Here is a 19,135-nt window from a genome sequence, read left to right as displayed (position 1 = left end):
CCAAGTTCCTGTTATTCACGATGTTTCCATTGGGTGTAGCTATGATATTAGATAGGTTAATATCAAAACCCGCATATTCTGGAAGGATGCCCAGACATTTGGGGATTTGTAGTGACTTTCTTTGTCTTTGGCATTAAATTGTATTAGTCAGCGATATGTTCTATGGGGAAAACCAAATAAAATACTTTCAAATCAATAAGAGAAAGACGGATTTCAATACATCTTTTTTTCAAAAATGAACAAATAAAAAAATTGAGACTTGGGCTAAAACTTGAATCATCCATAATTTCTATGCAGTGTGCTCATTTATATTTTTATACAATTACATAATTTATACCTCGTTTGAACAACTTTTATAACGATAGGTATCTGTTGGATGAAACAGGACAAAAGAGGAAAGCCTACAAACAATGCAACTCCTTTACTCAATGACGGGTCTGAGTAAAGTGTCTTAAAATGTCTGTTTATACAAAAAAAAAAGTATTTCTGCTAAAATGCAAGGGCAGCTAACACGCTGAGATGAAAACTGCTAACTCTTTTCTTAACAACACCATATGTCTCCAATTGGATCATAATGCAGTCAGCTCCCAAGGGAACGTTCCACATGGACGCTAACCAAATCAAGGCACAGTCTTCACTGTATGTTGACTCACTGATTAGCCAGCAATCAGCTACTTTGGATTTTCAGATTATGCGAGTGTCTGTCTGAAGGGTCTTTCTGCATTCTTGACATCCTCCTTCCGCAAAGCAAGTCGTTACAAAACCCTCCACAAAAATATTTCTCATTTTGTACACACTTCCTCTTATAGAGAAACTCAATATATTTTAAGAAACGCAAATGCTTAACCTCTGAACTCTGATGAGTTTTAAAGAGATTTAAAATACAGCAAACAGTACCGAAATCCAGCTTCAAAAGACGAAAGGCACATATTGTAAGACGAAAGAAGTGACCTTAGTCTCCCCTAAGAATGACTATATATAAAAGACCAACAAATAAACCAACATTCATTATTCAGATGATTCTACATTTATGTAATTTTTCTTAGTTTAATACCTCATTCAAGCTTAATTGTTTATATAGGATATATATATATATATATATATATTTTTTTTTTTTTTTTTGAGAGGGAGTTTCACTCTTGTTACCCAGGCTGGAGTGCAATGGCACAATCTCGGCTCACCTACTCAGGAGGCTGAGGCAGGAGAATTGCCTGAACCCAGGAGACGGAGGTTAGGAATTATAATTAAAACTTTACTTACTTAATATTAAAACCTTCCACATATACTGCTTCCTCAAGTTCTGGCATTTGAACCTCTGATACACATAATAAATCCAATTATTTCATGTTTAATGTAATTCTTAATAGTATAAAGTTAGAACACTTTATGATGTGTATAAAACCTTAGGAATTTTGCCTGGGGAAGTATGAAATGCCCTGGGATAGGCCAGATGGGGCTTCTCACACTAGCTCTGATAAATAGACAATTTTCTAAAATTTCCAATTTGTCAGTAACTGATATTTTTGTAAAAGAAAATTATGCACTCAGATTTCATGACATTGTCAAATTGCTATACAAGTTTCTAATTGCTTTCTCTCAATTTCTGTATTTTTCTTGTCATGGATTGGTAAGAAATGTTTCAGGACTGGCATAAATTTGTGGGATTTATTGTAAATATCATTGTTTAGATACTTTATAACTTAGAAATTGGAATTTTAATATTAATGCGGAGTCATAAACTTCCATCACTTCCAGTATATCACTCTTTAACTATTTTCTTCTAATCCACTTTAGAAAATTAGTAGCAGAAATTCAAAGAAAAGCCAAGTAAGAATTACCAAAAAGCTGTAGAGACAGATGAGTCACTACATAGTATTATTTAAAAATATACATTAATATATAAAAACCCCCGATCTTGCAATGATCAACAAGGGCTTTATCACGTACTTATTCTAATAAGAGCAATTTAAGCCTCCACATCATTTAGTGACTTATTAGCAACATTTCTTACCTGGGATGCCTGGTGGTGTTTTCAGATATTTGCCATTAAAATGTTGAATTACCACTTCACATTTTTCAGTAGACTCCATTCTGGGAAAAAAGTAAACCAGAGATAACATATGATTGTCAAGAAAAAGACACTTAAGAAGTAAAGGAAAACTAGAAAGCCATGAAAATACATAATTTGAGAAATGTATCTCTATTGTCGACTTTTATCATGGTCACAAGGAGAAGATTGATAAGAGAACATCACTAATTCATCATTGCTGAGAAAGTATTATTCACTCTATTGAAAGCTGCCTACATGGAGGGGTCTGTTCTGAGCCCTCATTCAGCAGTAACCCTGAGGCATTATCTTTTTAAAATTATTATTATTATACTTTAAGTTCTGGGATAAATGTGCAGAATTGTGCAGGTTTGTTACATAGGTATAAACGTGCCACGGTGGTTTGCTGCACCCATCAACCCGTCATCTAAATTAGGTATTTCTCCTACTGCTATCCCCCACTTAGTCCCCCATTCCTCAGCAGGCCCTGTTGTGTGGTGTTCCCCTCTGTATCCATGTGTTCTCATTGTTCAACTCCTACTTATGAGTGAGAACTTGCAGTGTTCGGTTTTCTGTTCCTGTGTTATTTTGCTGAGAATGATGGTTTCCAGCTTCCATGTCCTTGGCAAAGAACATGAACTCGTTCTTTTTTATGGCTGCATAGTATTCCATGGCATATATGTGCCACATTTTCTTTATCCAGTTTATCATTAATGGGCATTTGGGTTGGTTCCATGTCTTTCCTTTTGTGAATAATGCTGCAATAAACATACATAAGCATATGTCTTTATAGGATGATTTATAATCCTTTGGGTATATACCCAGTAATGAGATTGCTGAGTCAAATCGTATTTCTGGTTCTGGATCCTTGAGGAATCGCCACATTGTCTTCCACAATGGTTGAACTAACGTACCCTCCCACCAATGTGTAAAAGCTTTCCTATTTCTCCACATCCTCACCAGCATCTATTATTTCCTGATTTTTTAATGATTGCCTTTCTAACTGGCATGAGATGGTATCTCATTGTGGTTTTGATTTGCATTCTCTAATGACCAGTGATGATGAGCTTTTTTTCATATGTTTGTTGGCCACATAAGTGTCTTCTTTTGAGAAGTGTCTGTTCATATATTTTGCCCATTTTTTGATGGAGTTGTTTGTTTTTTCTTGTAAATGTGTTTTAAGTTCTTTGTAGATTCTGGATATTAGCCCTTTGTCAGGTGGATAGGTTGCAAAAATTTTCTCTCATTCTGTAGGGTGCCTGTTCACTCTCATGATAGTTTCTTTTGCTGTGCAGAAGCTCTTTAGTTTACTTAGATCCCATTTGTCATTATCTTAATTCACTCAGCAATGTTTGGCAACTGAAAGTGTTCAACAAATGTCTGTTAAATGAGGAATTAGCCAACCTGATGGGTAGGTTTTGTGATTGTCTTTCATATCAATAAGGCACTAAGGCTTAGACAGACAAATTACCTTTCCGATAAGGGGTAAAGTCAGGATTTCAACTGACACCTGTGCAATAGTAAAGCCTGTGCTATAGCTATTAAGCTATACTGCTGATGAATTCCACAAAATAAGTTGACAAGATGTGTTTTATTTGAACAGCTTGCAGCCTACAGGACTGATTGGTATAGTAATGTAGTCATCAGCATTATGAGATTTTTATTGAAAATCAACTGGATGATTTTAGAGAGTTAGGTAGGGTCCTACATATTGAAGGAAGTTATAGATACACAAACCTTAGGTCCTACTTTCCCAATCTTGAATTCTGAACAAAATCCTATTTTGTCATACTATCCTATCAATATTCCTAAACTAATGTTATTGTGCCAAATTTTGGCATCTCACATACAATCTAAAGAATGAACATTTTGAGCCACACCAACATAATTTAAATTTTGACAATGTTACCGTATCTTAAGTACAGTAATATTTGTAGCATTTTCCAAATAATGAATAATATCCAGCCTTTATTGTTTTATAAAATTGGATGGGGAAGATGATAATTAAGGATTAATTCTGATGAAAAGAAATTTAAATCCTCCTAAGAGTATACTAGAGGCAAAAACAAATTTAATAAACAGCACACATACAAATGAAACAATGTGTATGAAATGTGTAAAATTTGTCCAAAAGGCAAAGTGTAATTTTTGATTTTTTGCTATGTTATTAATGCAAGCTTTCTTGGAATGGCACCCATCAGTGCAAGTTGTAAAACTTTCCCACGTCTAAAGTTTATGTGTATTTCAAGACTATATTACATGGCCGTATTTATAGGACCATATTACATGGCACAGGAAACAAGACACAAAAAAAAATGTTAACAAATGTTAAATAAGCTATACATATTTATTACAGCTATAAGAATTCAAATGTGGGCAGGATCCCAGCAGTCAGGGAAATACTGAGAAGAGGCACAGAATCTAGGAAAGGCTTTTGGAGAAGTAATTAGGGCAGGGGGCTGAGCTAGGCAGCTTGGAGGGCATGGCTTTTTATTACAGTGTGGTAGAGAGAGCACACAGTATGTGGCTCAGCAGAAGGATTTGACAGGAAATTCTTAAATATTAACTGGGAGTTGAAGTCAGGGCATTGGTATCACTTGTTTAACAAGTTTGAAGATGATATCGGGAATGAGTTCCATTTTGGAGATATAATTATGTTCTGACAAAGTTTTGTTTGTTTTCAGATGTACATTCCTATGAAGCATGGGATGAGTGTACATCTTTCTGTATTGATGCATATGACAAATCTCTACTGCCAAACAGTGCTGAATTTACAGGAATGAGGCCTGCGTCTTCACACAGAGCTCCATACTTAGAACAAACCTGCACTTAGTTTAGAGTTCTGCTGTTGCCACCTGGGACTTCTTAGTAATTCTTTTAACAAAGGGATCTACACTTCATCTTTCACCCTAATTTATGTAGCTGATCCCTGTATGATAAGAAAGTACAGGAAACTAACTTGACATTAGTAGGTCAGTATGTATATCATCAGGTGACCCAGTGGATTCACGTAAGTATTATTTTGAAAAAGAAATATTTAGAATGAATCAATTTGATGTCCAAATAAAAAGAAAACTCTTTATGCAACTTTAATAGATAAAAATAAAAACAAAAATAGCATTTTGTTTACTACTCACTGACAAGTTCCCCTATAACAGAAGATATCTGGATAAGGCAAGAAGAATCTTTCCTCATTCTAAATATTTAGAAACAGCTAAGCACAATTTTCCTAACCCTTTCAAGTTTTCTTTCCAGTGGAGCATTATACCCTAAGTCTTTCAATTTTTTTTATCTTTTTTTTTTTTTTTAAGTAGAAAACTTCCACTTCCAGGAACAAAAGAATTCTAACTCTGTTCTTTCTCTCTTCCCACAGGATCTACTACTGTCTCTTAGGGAAAATAACCTTCCCTCCTAGCAGAGACATGAATGGGAGAGGAAATGTAAGCCCTTAATTACTACAGATGTTACTTTATGGAATTTTAATTCCAGGAGAGCTACAGAATGCAAAGTTTCTGCCTCAGAACCCCCTCCCTGTTCAATCTCTCTCTGGGTAAAAGGCAGTTAAGAATCTAAGGCTTGCTTGCAAGAGTCCTACAAATCAAATCATTTCTCTTTGTCTTAAAATGACATGGAATTCTAAATGAAGACTAATACTAGGGGTGTGTGTGTGTGTGTGTGCGCATGTTTATTCTACATAAAGCATTTTATGGAATAGAGAGGAAGCTAAAAAAGAAAATCAAGTGGCTAACCCACTCCACCCACTTAAAATATTTTTGTTCTTGTTTGAAAGCCTCAAGTCCTCCCTTCTGGATTCTAAGTATGATCATCTTTTCTTAACACTGTTTTACAGCCATATCAAGCTGGATGGGGGCTGTTTCTATGAACACAAAGACAGCAGTGTAGATTGTTCACTTTGGGTTCATTCAGATTTAACTAAGTGAATGTCTGCTGTGAGCCTTTAGAGACTCCAGTCTCTGAAAGAATAAATGCTATAAAAGCCTGTTTTCTGACGCTGCCGGCACTTAGTGTCAAACCGTGTTATGCTGTACCACCCAGCAGTGACAATTCCATTTTAATACATGGGGCACATTTTAACAAGGCAAAGCAGTCCCAGCAAAGATGGCAATATAGGAGCCGCCAAGGGGAAAAGGCTCAGGGTTCCTCATGCATTTTATGTGAAAGCAGAACAAAACTGAGATCCAGAAAGCTCTGGGGGGAAAGAGACTACATTTGAATTGCCATCTTAGGAAGAATGTGCCCATTTTCTTCTCAAGTTACACAATTAACCCCTCTGAAATGCCAGTTCAAGCTATCTGGAATCTGGCACACGCTTCAGTTAAAACTGACACTAGCATTATCAAGTGAGTCTGAAAAGACAGCACGCCAGACACAGCTGCCTTTATATGTCCTTTTCAGATGGGCCACTGAATCACTACAACTGCACCTATTCTTCCTAGGCGGTACCTGAGACCCCTTGCATCCTTCAGAACAGCTGAATGCTAGGCCAACCATTCACACGACAATACATTAATTAGGCTCTTACAAGGCTCCAATCACTGCATAAAGCTTCAGGGTTTTCTGTTAGGTCTGATGTTTAAATATAAATACACATTAAAGGTCCTGTTTGACATTCTTCTTGTCTCAGTACCTAGGAACCTGGCTTCAGTCATCTGAAACACACCACAGAATTGTGCTGCTGCTGCTTCCTTTTTTTTAAAACAGCTACTAAGGGGAGCCAGTTTAACAGCCAATACAATTCCTGCAGGCAAATTAGATCAGACGAGAGGCTGATCCCATATCAGTAGAATGCTCTGGATCAGACTTAACACGCAGAGGTAGAAACATACTTTGCAAAACCATTTGCAGCTTACCTCTCTCACCTCCATAGAGAAGCACACAGTTTATGGTCTTAAAGCAATAAGCATTATTAATCATGTATTTAAAACAAATCCATCCTGTTATTTATTGTGGTTAATTAGAAGTTTCCAGTATTGTAATATGTTTGTGGTTTTGCAATCACAGGTTCCGTAGAAATTATTGGCAACTTAGAGTATCTAACGTTGTAAGCCAGTCATCCTCATCTCTAGTAAGATTTGCTTATGCGAAGGGTCAACATTAAAATATTTTTTAAAGTACTAAACTGTGCACTCCTTCTGACATTTCAAAAACAAATTGTGTCATTTATTTTTTAATCCATTGTAACAGAAGGAATAAAACAGTGAGTCCCAGGAAGAAAGATGAACGAATGAGTTGAATTTTCTTCTCAGTTTTTACAATTTGTTTTCTTCCTCTCAGGTACCTGACATTATTAGGACACAAGTGTTTTAAGTACCAAACAGTGAAGTCGCGAGGCCTTCCTCATATGCCCTTTTGTAGAAACCAGACATTTGGGGGTATGTTGCTCAGCATTACAACACATTCCTCTTAGGAAATGGAACTGTGGATGGCAATATTTGGCTGATGAAAACACATTCCAGAGTTTTAGAATCACATAATTTCAGGACTGCAAATGCCCTCAGATATCAGCTTCTACATTGTATAAATGAAGAAACACTAGAAGACTATGACTGGCTTTCCTAAAAACTAGTTAGCGGATGACCTTGGAGTAGAACCTTTGTCTCATGACTCTCAATTCAGACGGTTTATTTGGAAGAGATGAGGCTCCATTGCTGGCCTCATGTCATCCTTCCTGATTTTCTGTACGGGCTGATGTACTTCAATCTGTTCAAAAGGAGGATAGGTCCTGTTAAAGCCATTCCACCCAGCCACTATTTCTTAGAGAAGTTGTTTTCAAAAATGGAATATAACCTGATATGAGATGTCAAGGGTGCTTCACCTGTGTGGTATTCTCCCCCGAAACCTATATAAACTAGTGGTCCTATCATGAAGAAAATATCTGACAAACTCAAATCTCGAGACCTTCGGAATACCTGGCCAGTGTTACTCAAACAAACAAAGCCTAAGAAAGTATCACAGATCAGAGCAGGCTGGTGAGACAGGACAACTAAATGCAATACGGTAACTGGATCGGATCATGGAACAGAAAAGAGAATGTTATTGAAAATGTTGGCACAATCCAAATCGAGTCTGGAGTTTAGTTAATACTAATATGCCAATGTCAGTTTCTTAATTTTGACAAATGTGCCATGGTAATTTAAGGTGTTAATGGGGGAAACTGGGTGTGTAGTACATAGGAAATCTGTATCATCATTATGACTTTTATGCGAAGGTAAACTTATTCCAGAATAAGAAGCTCATTTTAAAAATCACTCTACATAAAAATTATCAGAAAACTACTTAAAAAAATACCAGTCTCTGGGGCCTAGCCCAGAAGATTCTGACTTAATTGTTTTGGCATGAGGCCCAGGCACAAAGCTTTCAAAACTACCCAGGTGATTTCAGTGAACAGCCAGGGTTGAAAACTCCTGTTCTGAAGTTCTGTGTCAGGTATGTAGACTGGAAACCATGTGCCAGGCCCAGTCTACATGTTATGTTTTATTTGGACGGCAAAGAGATTTTGGGAATTTTGAAATGGTTGTCAACATTTAACACTTGGGAGATTTCACAGGAAAATCGAAATTTATGATTCCTTTTCATAGATGGGACAGTTTAACCCATGCTTTCTACATGGCAAGTATGACATAATAAAAACTATATTTAGTCTTTTTCTTAGGTTCCTGGCACACAACTTCTAAAACCCTTGGGATTTCCTGAATGATAGGGGTATGTTTCGTTATTCAGAATAGACTATATTTAACCACATCTCAGCTTATGCTAATGAGGTCACTCAGGTAGCTTCAGGATGGACACTGGTCACCAGAAAGACTAAGACTTGGTTAGTGGCTTGGAACTTTCAGCCCCACCCTCTCTGACTTCTGAGAGCTGGAGCAGGGCTGGAGATGGAGCTCAAATACCAAGGGCCAGTCATTTAATCAGTCAAACCTAGAGGTTTCACATAATGAAACCGCTACAAAAATCCCTAAACAACAAGGTTCAGGAAATTTTCAGATTGGTGAAGACACTGATGTATGCCAGGAGGGTAGCGAGCCCTGAGAAGCCACAGAAGCTACATATCCCTTCCTTGATACCTTGCCCTATGCATTTCTTTCATTTGAGTTGTATCCTTTATAATAAACTGATAAATATAAAGTGTTTTGAGAGTTATTTCAGTGAGTTACTAAACCTGAAGTTGAGGAGTTGTGGCTATTCCCACATTTTGTAGTTGGCTGGGAAGAAATGTGGGTAGCCTGGTGATATGGTTTGGCTGTGTCCCCACCCAAATCTCATCTTGAATTGTATCTCCCACAATTCTCATATGCCATGGGAGGGACCTGGTGGGAGGTAATTGAATCATGGGGTGAGATTTTTTTTCTTTGCTGTTCTTATGGTAGTGAATAAGTCTCATGAGATTTGATGGTTTTATAAAGAGCAGTTCCCCTGCACTCACTCTCTTGCCTGCCACCATGTAAGACATGCCTTTGCTCCTTCTTCACCTTCCACTATGATTGTGAGGCCTCCCCAGCCACGTGGAAATGTGAGTTCATTAAACCTCTTTTTCTTTATAAATTACCCAGTCTCAGGTATTTCTTCACAGCAGTATGAGAATGGACTAATACATCTAGGCACTCCATTTGCAGCTGGTGTGAAACTGAGCCACACCTGTGGAGTCTATTGATCAGGTAGTTCGTGTCAAAACTGAGTTAAATTTTAGGACATCCAGCTGATGTCAGAGAACTGGAGAACTGGTGTGCAAAAATAATATATCTGATGTCAGAAAAACCTATATATTTGGCATCAGAAAAAAAGATATCACAGCAACTATGGAATCAAGTTAAAGAGCAGTCTTGTTCTTTAAACAAAGCCACTTTACCATTATTGCTACCAATCTGTATCAACTGCCAATCCTAAGGCAAAATAGTAAATGCTGTTTATCACTGAACATGCATTCTTTATTTTTAATAGTTAAGAGAAAAATTATTTAACTTAATTTATACAGGGATAGTGGTGTATTTCTGTTCATCCTTTCCTAAATGTCTTCTCTGTCCTACTCTATGCCCCAAGGAAGTGATTCTTTTATGGACTGTATAATCTTAGCTCTGTTGTTTACTGGTTTTCCACTGGGTTCTGCCTATGGAAGCTTGGAAGGACTTCAGAAGGCAAGAGTAGAGTGAAATCAGAGTGGCTTTCCCTCTTTCTCTCCCTGCTTTGGCACTTCTGTCTAGCAGGGGTTGCATCTCTCCCTGTCTACAGTCCTCCCAAGCAGGCCCTCCTCTGAGGCTCTGGCTCCCACTGAACTCTGGAAACACTCTTCTGCTTGCTCCTTGAGCCCTCAGGGTGGTAAGGGTTTCCCTCTATTGCTCCTCTCTGGGAACATCAAAATCTTTTTGCCAGTTTCCTTAACACTGCTTCTATAAATAGTTTGTAAATACTCTTTAATATTCTTCAGTGTAATCATCTGGAGTGAAACTCTGCTTCCAGCCAGCGTCTTGATGCCTACACCATAAAGCTGTCAACAGTAGAGGAATAAAAAAAAATCCCAAAGACTGTGTGTTTCAAGAAGCATATAAGAAATAAACTTTGTCTTATATCCAACTAGAAACTACTTCTTTCACATGGATTACCTGATTACCCCCAACAGAGACACTCATCTATGTACTCATACAGATGCATAATTATCTAAATATATTTTTTTAGCCACACTAGTGTTTCTAGAAGAAATTCTGGTAAAGACATGGCAGAAAATTCAACTTAAATAAATAATCTGAGATAACATGAAAATTAAGTATAGGTCTAGAAAAGTCATACCACTAATGACTCTAGAATATATTATCATTTTTAATCAATCTCTTAGCTATTCCTAGATATTACTGAGAAAAGAAAAATAGCTCAGAGCAGTCTGAACTATGTGAGATATGCGACATTTATCAGGTCCAGAGAGACATAAGTACAGGTCTTCAATCATGGCTCTCTCCCTTGAGTACTCATGCCTGAGGGCAATCATTTAAAGGTATTTTTGTTCCTGACCAGTTTTCTCACTCACTATCTTCATATTCCTAGAATTTGTGACACAAAGATCAATAAATAGCCAATCAATAGCTCATGTTATTTTAATGGAAAGTCTTGATAAACAACTTCTCTTTATTTTTCCTTTAAAGGCCCACTTGTAACTATTGTTAATTGGACTGTATATTCAGGGCAACATGAATCTAGCCTCCTGGGTGGCCATCTTTAAGCTCTGAGCTCAAATAAGCTCTGTACTTCTGTTATTTAAGATTGACATTTTGGTGACTCAGGTGGGACCTGAAGCAAACCTTCAGTGATCTCCCTGACTTTGCTGACAGCTGGAGCCCTAGTATGAGCATAACTTTCATTCATCTGACCTCACTGGAGCCAACAGAGATCAGTCAACAGGGTAAATGCCCCTCAGATTTAATGCTCCATTCTTGGTTGAAGATTCAGACCAATTAACTTATTGAAACTACATACATTCCTACCTCAAGGTTGTTGGAATTGAAGCTCTATTGTAAGGTAGGAGTTCCATTTGTTATTCTCTAGAGTTTCTGCTGATTGCAGATTTGTGACTTTCACTTTTTCCTTTTGAGTTTGTGTTATTTTTAATTAATTTTTATAAGTTTTTAAATCTTATGGCTGGGCACGGTGGTTCATGCCTGTATTCTCAGCACTTTGGGAAGCTGAGGCTGGAGGATCACTTGAGGTCAGGAGTTCAGACCAGCCTGGCCAACAGGGTGAAACCCTGTCTCTCCAAAAAATATGAAAATTCGTCAGGCATGTTGGTGGGCACCTATGATCCCAGTTACTCGGGAGGCTAAGGCAAGAGAATCCCTTGAACCTGGGAGGCAGAGGTTGTAGTCAGCCAAGATCGTGCCACTGCACTCTAGTCTGGGTAACAGAGCAAGACTCTGTCTCAAAAAAAAGAGTTTTTCAATCTTTTCTCTCATTTGAAATGTTGGTCAGGGAGAAAATAATTTCTCTCTGAAAAGAAATCTTACAGCTTATATGAAATCTTACAGCTTAAGTGAAAAAACTATCATCTTTAAAAACTGGTCAGATTCCATAGCTCAAGTTCAATTGACAAATCTAAACATTCTTCTTGGGTGACCAAAATTCCTCTCACTGGCTCTTTATGGTCATTCCAAAAAAAAAGTGCACATTATGGGCAACCATACTTCCATAACTGAGCCTAATAATAAAGATTTACAAGAGCCGTTAAAAGTAGTAGCTGATCTCTTTAGCTGTGGGGGTACCAGGAATGACTTTGTACAAGATACAACTTGAATTTTGTGTGTACAACAGCTGACAAGTCACTGGCAAAAACTATGGTTTCTGAAGCAGCTGAAATCAGTAGCAGTGAATGATTAAAAATGTAGGGGGTTACTCATTTCTTTGAATGTTTAGATGGAAAGACAGGTTTAAACACTTGGAGGTGGAGGAAACACTTTCTCTCAAGGCATGAAGCTCCTGCTGTGGGAGAGGGGGCTGATCACACAGTGGGCTGATGGGCATTGGGTCACCTACCAGTCTTTGCAGTGAGGTGCTCTGTGAAAGCATTGGATAGCTCAGGCTTGTGACATTTCTCTCTTCTGGGGGACACAGAATTCAATGGAAAAGAGGGATTATTCAATTTTAACTATCTAGATGTAATGCCTTCCAGTTTTACCTGCTTTTTACATATCTAAATATTAGGCCCTGAAAATTGCAAATGCTTTCTTTGTGCTATTGATTAAAGGGCTCAACTCCAAAGTTAGTAATCTAATCAATAAATAAGCTAAGTTGAAAATATCACCTATCTAACTAGGTTGGTCTCCAAAATATGACTTTCTGGCATCTAGCTGGCTATTCTGAAACTCTTTGGAAAATGAATTTTGATATATAAAGGAATTCTCCATTTGCAGGGGCATCTCCCTTGCTACACCTAAGCTACTAGAAACTTTTATGACAGGGAAAATAGTGCCTTAAGGTTTATAAAACAAATCTTACTTTTTAAAGATATTTTTACTGATAATCTTATCTTGACTGGGCCTTTACCTATGCCCTTCTTTGTCTCAGCAAATAATGGTGTTTAGATCTAAGTTCTGTGCCTTTGGGATGTAAATTTTCACCTAAGAGTCTTGTCTTTGGAATTATAAATTTAGGATATCCCAGCTCATAATTGTTTGGGGCTTCACAGTCTAAAGGGAAAAGAATCTATTTGCAAACTGGCAAATGGCGAACCTTATAAATCTATTAATAAAAAATCTGCTTCTATGTGTCCTGTATGTCTATATGTTTATAGGTAGCATATGCATGTGACATTTTACTACCAACATAGATGAACAAGCTCCAATTAATTGTCGTAAAGAAAATGTAAGTGGTTAAATCAAATATTTTATCAGAAAAATAGAAATTGGATACAGATAGGAGTCAGGGAAACACTGGGTAGAAGAGGATGGTTCCCTGGCCAGGATTCCACCCCCAAGCGGGGACCCATGGCCCTAAATTAGAACTTCACATTCCTGTTTTTCCACCCAAATGTTGCCTTTTCCAAAATCACCCTTGCCTGCCCCACCCTCCACCCTGTACGCATATAAACCCCAAGCTCCCCTAGCAGAGCAGCAGACCAGAGCATCAGAGAAAGACAAAAGAGAAGCAGCCAGACATTAGAGAGAAGCAGCTTGGCTTCAGAGAGAGGGCTTGACAGCAGAATTTCACAGAAGACTTTGGCCACAGACTGCCAAACTCCAGGGGAAAATCATCTTCCTAGTCTATCGCCCTTCCAGCTAAGAACTTCTTCCACCACTCAAAAAAATCCTCCGCATTCACTCCCTCCAAATTGTTCGCGTGACCTCACTCCTCCTGGACGCAGGACAAGAACCCCGGTGTGGGTGCAAGAGGCTGTCACACTAACTCCCCACTGAGCTGTTAAACACGTAAGCCATCCATGCACATAGCAAAGCTATAGGACCACACCTTAACACACACTTAACACACACCATCTGGGGCTCCAGAGGTCCTAGGCAACCCCTACAAGCTGCCACATTTGTTCCTGCAGGCACTCAAAGGCCCTCCCTGGCTCCTGCCCCAGCTCACCTGCATGCTAGCCCTCCCACGAGGGCATTGAGAGCTGTGGGCTGAGTGACCCAGCCACCCCTTCAAGAGTCCCACAGAGCTGTCAAGGAAGCTACCCTGTCTCAAAACCAGCTCAGATACATGCCTTTTAGTTCACATGATTTGAGTAAATCTTTGGTAATAAGACGTTTAATGTTGTTGGTTTAGTGAAAATAGCTGTGTCTTCTAATCAGGAAAATTCCCATGTATTTATCTATAGAATTTTTGCTTAGGTAGTGGCAAAACATTTTAAGCGAGGCATAGAGGGTTTGCGGAAGATTAATCTTGGGAAACAAATTCTGTGTGTCTTCAAGTTATCTAAAATTAGAAAGAAATTATAAGTTTTTCTAAAAATTGAGCATTAATATCAAAAGCACACTGATGTAAGTCCACAGTCTGCGTCCCTATGTGGAAACAACAAGGTTTTCTCAGAACACTTATCATTTTTAATAGAAAATTACAAAAGATTATAAAAGTTTTATGGAAATCTTGTGAGGGTAAAGCTGACTGAGATTGGATAGATTTGGTTATGTTTTTTAAAATTATCTTTAGTATTGATAATATCCTAAAAGTAAAATTTGGTTTCCTCCTTAAAACAAGAATTTTATGTAGTATTAATAAGAGATAGTAAACTATTTGTTTCCTTTTTTAGTACACTGTCAAATAATTATGTTGCAGGGAGAGTTGTTGTCTTTATTAGGTTCCTTGATTGTGTATTAAATCTCTTCTCTATCAAATAAAAGATTTTGCTTTCTGAAACCTTTGAATTATCATTGTGACAAAATAAATGACTATTATTATGCATTGACCACTGATCCTATTTTGATCATGTGTTTTAAACATTTTTGAACTTCAATATCAAATGTTTTAAACCTTTAATACTTTACATATTTCCAAAAACTAAATTTCAAATTCTAAAATTATCTTTTAATCTGTACCAACTTGGATATAAAAGAGGAACCCCTGGAAGCCCAGGAGAGACATATTAGGCTTATTTGGTATGTTAAAATCATGTAGGAAGCATTTTCAAATAGGAAATGGTGTTTACATGGACACACAGGGTAGAGCAACACACTGGGACCCTTCAGATTGTGGAAGGTGGGAGGAGGAAGAGCAATAGTAAAATAACTAATGGGTATGAGGCTTAATATGTGGGGATGAAGTAAGCCATACAACAGACCCCCAGGACGTACGTTTACCTATATAACAAACCTACACATGTGCCCTTGAAGTTAAAAGTTAGAAAAACAGATTTGAGTTATATTTGTATACATATATTATTAATATGTATACCAAAATTATGTAAGATTCTTAAAATTCAGATGTCTTGATATGTTATCAGACATAATTATGATCATTATATTAAATTATGGTATGCCACAACAATAACGAAATTGCTTGTCATTTGTATCTTTGACCGTGGCTGCTCTTTGTCATCCACACACAATTATTGTTTTACTTTAATTCTTCTCAAAAAGTTATTTATAATTAGCTGTGGTCTAAAATTTACTTCTTCTTCAAGGAAATTTATGGAAAAGGACCTCAGCAAAATTTTTGAATAAAGATTTCTGACAACTTTAGAAATCTTATCTTTGGACTAAATAAAATCTTCCAGAACTCTAATTAAAATGCTGATATATCAATGAAGATTGCTAACTCAATGTCAATCAAAACAAAAGTTATTTCAATTTACTGAACTGATAGAGGACTCAAATGATTTTTACAATTTTTTTTGTTTGCAACATTGCTGACTCTTTCATATTTTGTCTTATTTTCTTTTCAGTTATTTATAGCTTACAGCATTGGGTAAAGTATACTTTTTCAAGGAAAATTGAAATGTTTAACTTCCTCTTTAGCTGATTTCTTCAAAATATGGAAACTAATAATGAGTATTCTCATTTTACGGCAACATGGATATGTGTGTAAGTTCAAAAAGAATAAGTTTGTTTTTTGTTAACAGGACACATTGAACACTGGTAATTTTACCAAAGCTTTTATTAGAATGGCATATTTTTCCATATGACCAGATTGCTTTGAGGAATTCAAATTGACTTTATAAAACCAATAAAAAGCCCCTTGAAAAGACTGGCATTGTACATGTTTACATGGTTCTCTTACAAGGTTCCTGACCTTGTGATAAGTAAAAATGTCACTTTCTGACAGGCCTAGGAACCTCAAGAGGTTTTGGGGCCTCAAAAAGAGAACATTTTACCCAATTCATATAGGTATTACAGGCACAATCTGATGGCAAATCCTTGGCTTGTTTTCCAGGCCTCGAGAGGCTTTTAAAAATCGAATTTGAGATTCCTTATGAAAAAGTTCCAGCAAAGCCAACTTAAAGGAGCCTATGTGGCCACTGACTATTCTTGTTACACTTTATACAAATAATCATGCCAGGAATAATGCTAAAACTTATTTTGTAAATACACTGATCAGACTTGGAATTATCCTTGGCTTACATGGAAACTGGAGAAAGAAAAAGTATGTTTCAGAAGACGATAGCACATCTGCTGTTAGATTCCAGCACTGACCATTGTTTCTGAGTTTTTATAATTCTCCTGTATTTTAGACTAAATCCAGAATTATTTCCTGGCCATGAGTCTCTAAAGAAGAACAGGGGTTTAATTTTCTTCAAGACGTTTTTAGTGGACTCATCAGTGGAACAGGTCTCTTTTTTCATTCTGTCATACATGTTCTCTTTTTGATTGTAATCCTTATGTGCAATATGTATCTCTCATTGCTTTATTGCTTCTGAGAAAATTAAAGTCATACTATTCTAAAGACCAAGATGACTCAACAAGTAACAGCAACTATATAAATAAGTTGACTGTGGTTTGGTTAAAGTCTCATTTTGCTACCCTGTTATACCATCCCAATTTAGCTTTAAACACTTAAAATTTCTTACTGAGATGTGTTCTCTCCCCTGCCCCTTCCCCACACACCCACATGGGACAGGAACATCTGGGATGAGCCTTCCTATTGATGCAGGACTAAGGAGTCAAAACGATTTTAGTTCATCTACTGTGCTTTCTTCAAAATATCTTGAAATAGAGGGAAATGAGAAAACAACAGTAGCTCAGAGCAGGATGAACTATGTGAGACAGGCAAAATTTATCAGGCACAAAGACCCTTGAGTAGAAGACTTCGGTCATGCCCCTCCTCACAGCATCCATGCCCAGGGTCATTTTTAAAAGGCATTTTTGTTTCTGATTAGCTGCTGCTACCATTACCTTCATGTTCTTGGAATCTGTGTTACAAAGAATCTTGAATAGCCAATCAATAGTTTATGTTACTTTAATGTATATTCTTAGTAAAATCTTAGAAACTGCCTCTTCTTTTTTCCTTTCAAAACCCACTTGTAACTACTGCTAATTGTACTATATATCCAGGACAACTTGATCTATGCCCCTGAGTGGCCATCTTCAAGCTTTGAGATCAAATAACTCTGTACTTAATCACATTTTCTGAATCTCATTATTTAAGGTTGACATTATTACCTCTTACACTTCTTTCCCTTACTCAATGTTTAACAATTTTGTTTTCTTTCTTTTTCCCAAACATGCCAAATTTGGAACTTCTACTTCCTTTTCTTTCTCTTTGCCAGAATTGTTCTCTTCCCTCCCTACTCTCACTAAGAGATTTTCTTGGCTGCTTCTTTCTTACTCATATTTTACTTTCAATGTTCCCTCTGAAGATGGAACATCATTCTCTTACATCTTGCTTCCTATTGCCCCATACTATTACACCCCTGTGTTTTGCGTATTTTTGTAATACTTTCATTATCTGATCTTTTATTATTTATTACGTACTTATTGTCATCTCCCTGATAGAGGCAGGTGGCAGACAAATGCCTAGGCAGATAGGGAAGGATCCCCGGGGAAACCTCACCTTCAAGCCTAAAACAGCCTGAAGGCTGAAAGGCATGACTGCTGAAAGACATGACTGCCTGTTGAAACCTGTGACCCAGAGGGAGAACTTCTGTACCTGTTTTCCCATTTTTCTGATTGATTCTTTCTGAATAATGCCTTTTAACCAATTGAATGTTACCTTTTCTGATACTACCTATGGCTTGCCTGGGCATGCCCATGTGCATACTAGGGGAATTCAGTGGAGCCACAAGGATTTTACACCTTATTCAGGAGAGGAACCTGGCCTCTTCAGCTAATGTGGGGGCTCTAGTTTTCCATTTGTGGGGTGGAAACCTGCATGCAGGACCCCTGTCTTTGCTGAGAGATTTCCTTTTGCTTAATAAATTCTGCCCTTCAATATATCCATGTGCCTAATTTTTCCTGGTCATGAGACAACAATCCAGATTTAGTTGAACTAAGGAGCAAAAATCCAGTATCATTCCCAGTCCAGTAGAATGTTGGTCTATAAAAGCAGATATTTCCTTTTTGTGTAGATCTCTGAATTACTTCATCTATAAGAATTACTGGAATATTGACCAAGCCACTATTGGATAACAGTGATCAAGTATATTTACTGAATAAGCTGAAAGAAAGAATAAATATTATATATTATAGATATATATATATATAAACACATATATTTATATATATTATGTATAATATATAATATTCCTGATTTAAATATAAGATTCCTGATATAAATATATAATATTTCTGATATATATATATCAGGAAAAGAGGCTCAGAGAGTTTACATAACTGCCCCAAGAACACAAGAGGTGCAGAAGTAAAATGCAAGCTAAGTTATTTCAGACCCACATAGAACCATGTTTATAACCATAGAGATACAGAGAATAAATGTATTGGCCCCATTCATAGAAAGCTGAGAGTGCAGAAAATACACTAAATAAAAGAGGCTCAAACTTGTAGTCAAAAAGATATTGGGCTGTATTTCCACATCTTACTTTTCTATTGGCCAGAAGCAGACTAGCTGTCTCCAATGCCCCCACTTTTCTGGATGCTCCAATAGTCCTTGTCATGCTTTGTGCTTACAGAAGGTACAAGTTGTAAGATC

General features: G+C 37.2%; 1 protein-coding gene across 12 annotated transcripts in view; it reads right to left on the bottom strand.

The window, feature by feature from the left end:
* Positions 1 to 19,135, bottom strand: part of RBMS3 (RNA binding motif single stranded interacting protein 3) — a 764,636-nt gene that overhangs the window by 277,748 nt on the left and 467,753 nt on the right. For all 12 annotated transcript variants that reach the window (XM_037727769.1, XM_037727772.1, XM_017498262.2 and 9 more), the window contains exon 6: positions 2,012 to 2,091. In XM_037727769.1, coding sequence (XP_037583697.1) covers positions 2,012 to 2,091 — 80 coding nt within the window. The remainder of the gene's footprint in view (positions 1 to 2,011; positions 2,092 to 19,135) is intronic.

The sequence above is a fragment of the Cebus imitator genome, unplaced genomic scaffold (genome assembly GCF_001604975.1).
Source record: "Cebus imitator isolate Cc_AM_T3 unplaced genomic scaffold, Cebus_imitator-1.0 Scaffold239, whole genome shotgun sequence".
In the NCBI taxonomy this organism is placed as follows: Eukaryota; Metazoa; Chordata; class Mammalia; order Primates; family Cebidae; genus Cebus; species Cebus imitator.
This window is presented reverse-complemented; position numbering and strand designations above follow the sequence as displayed.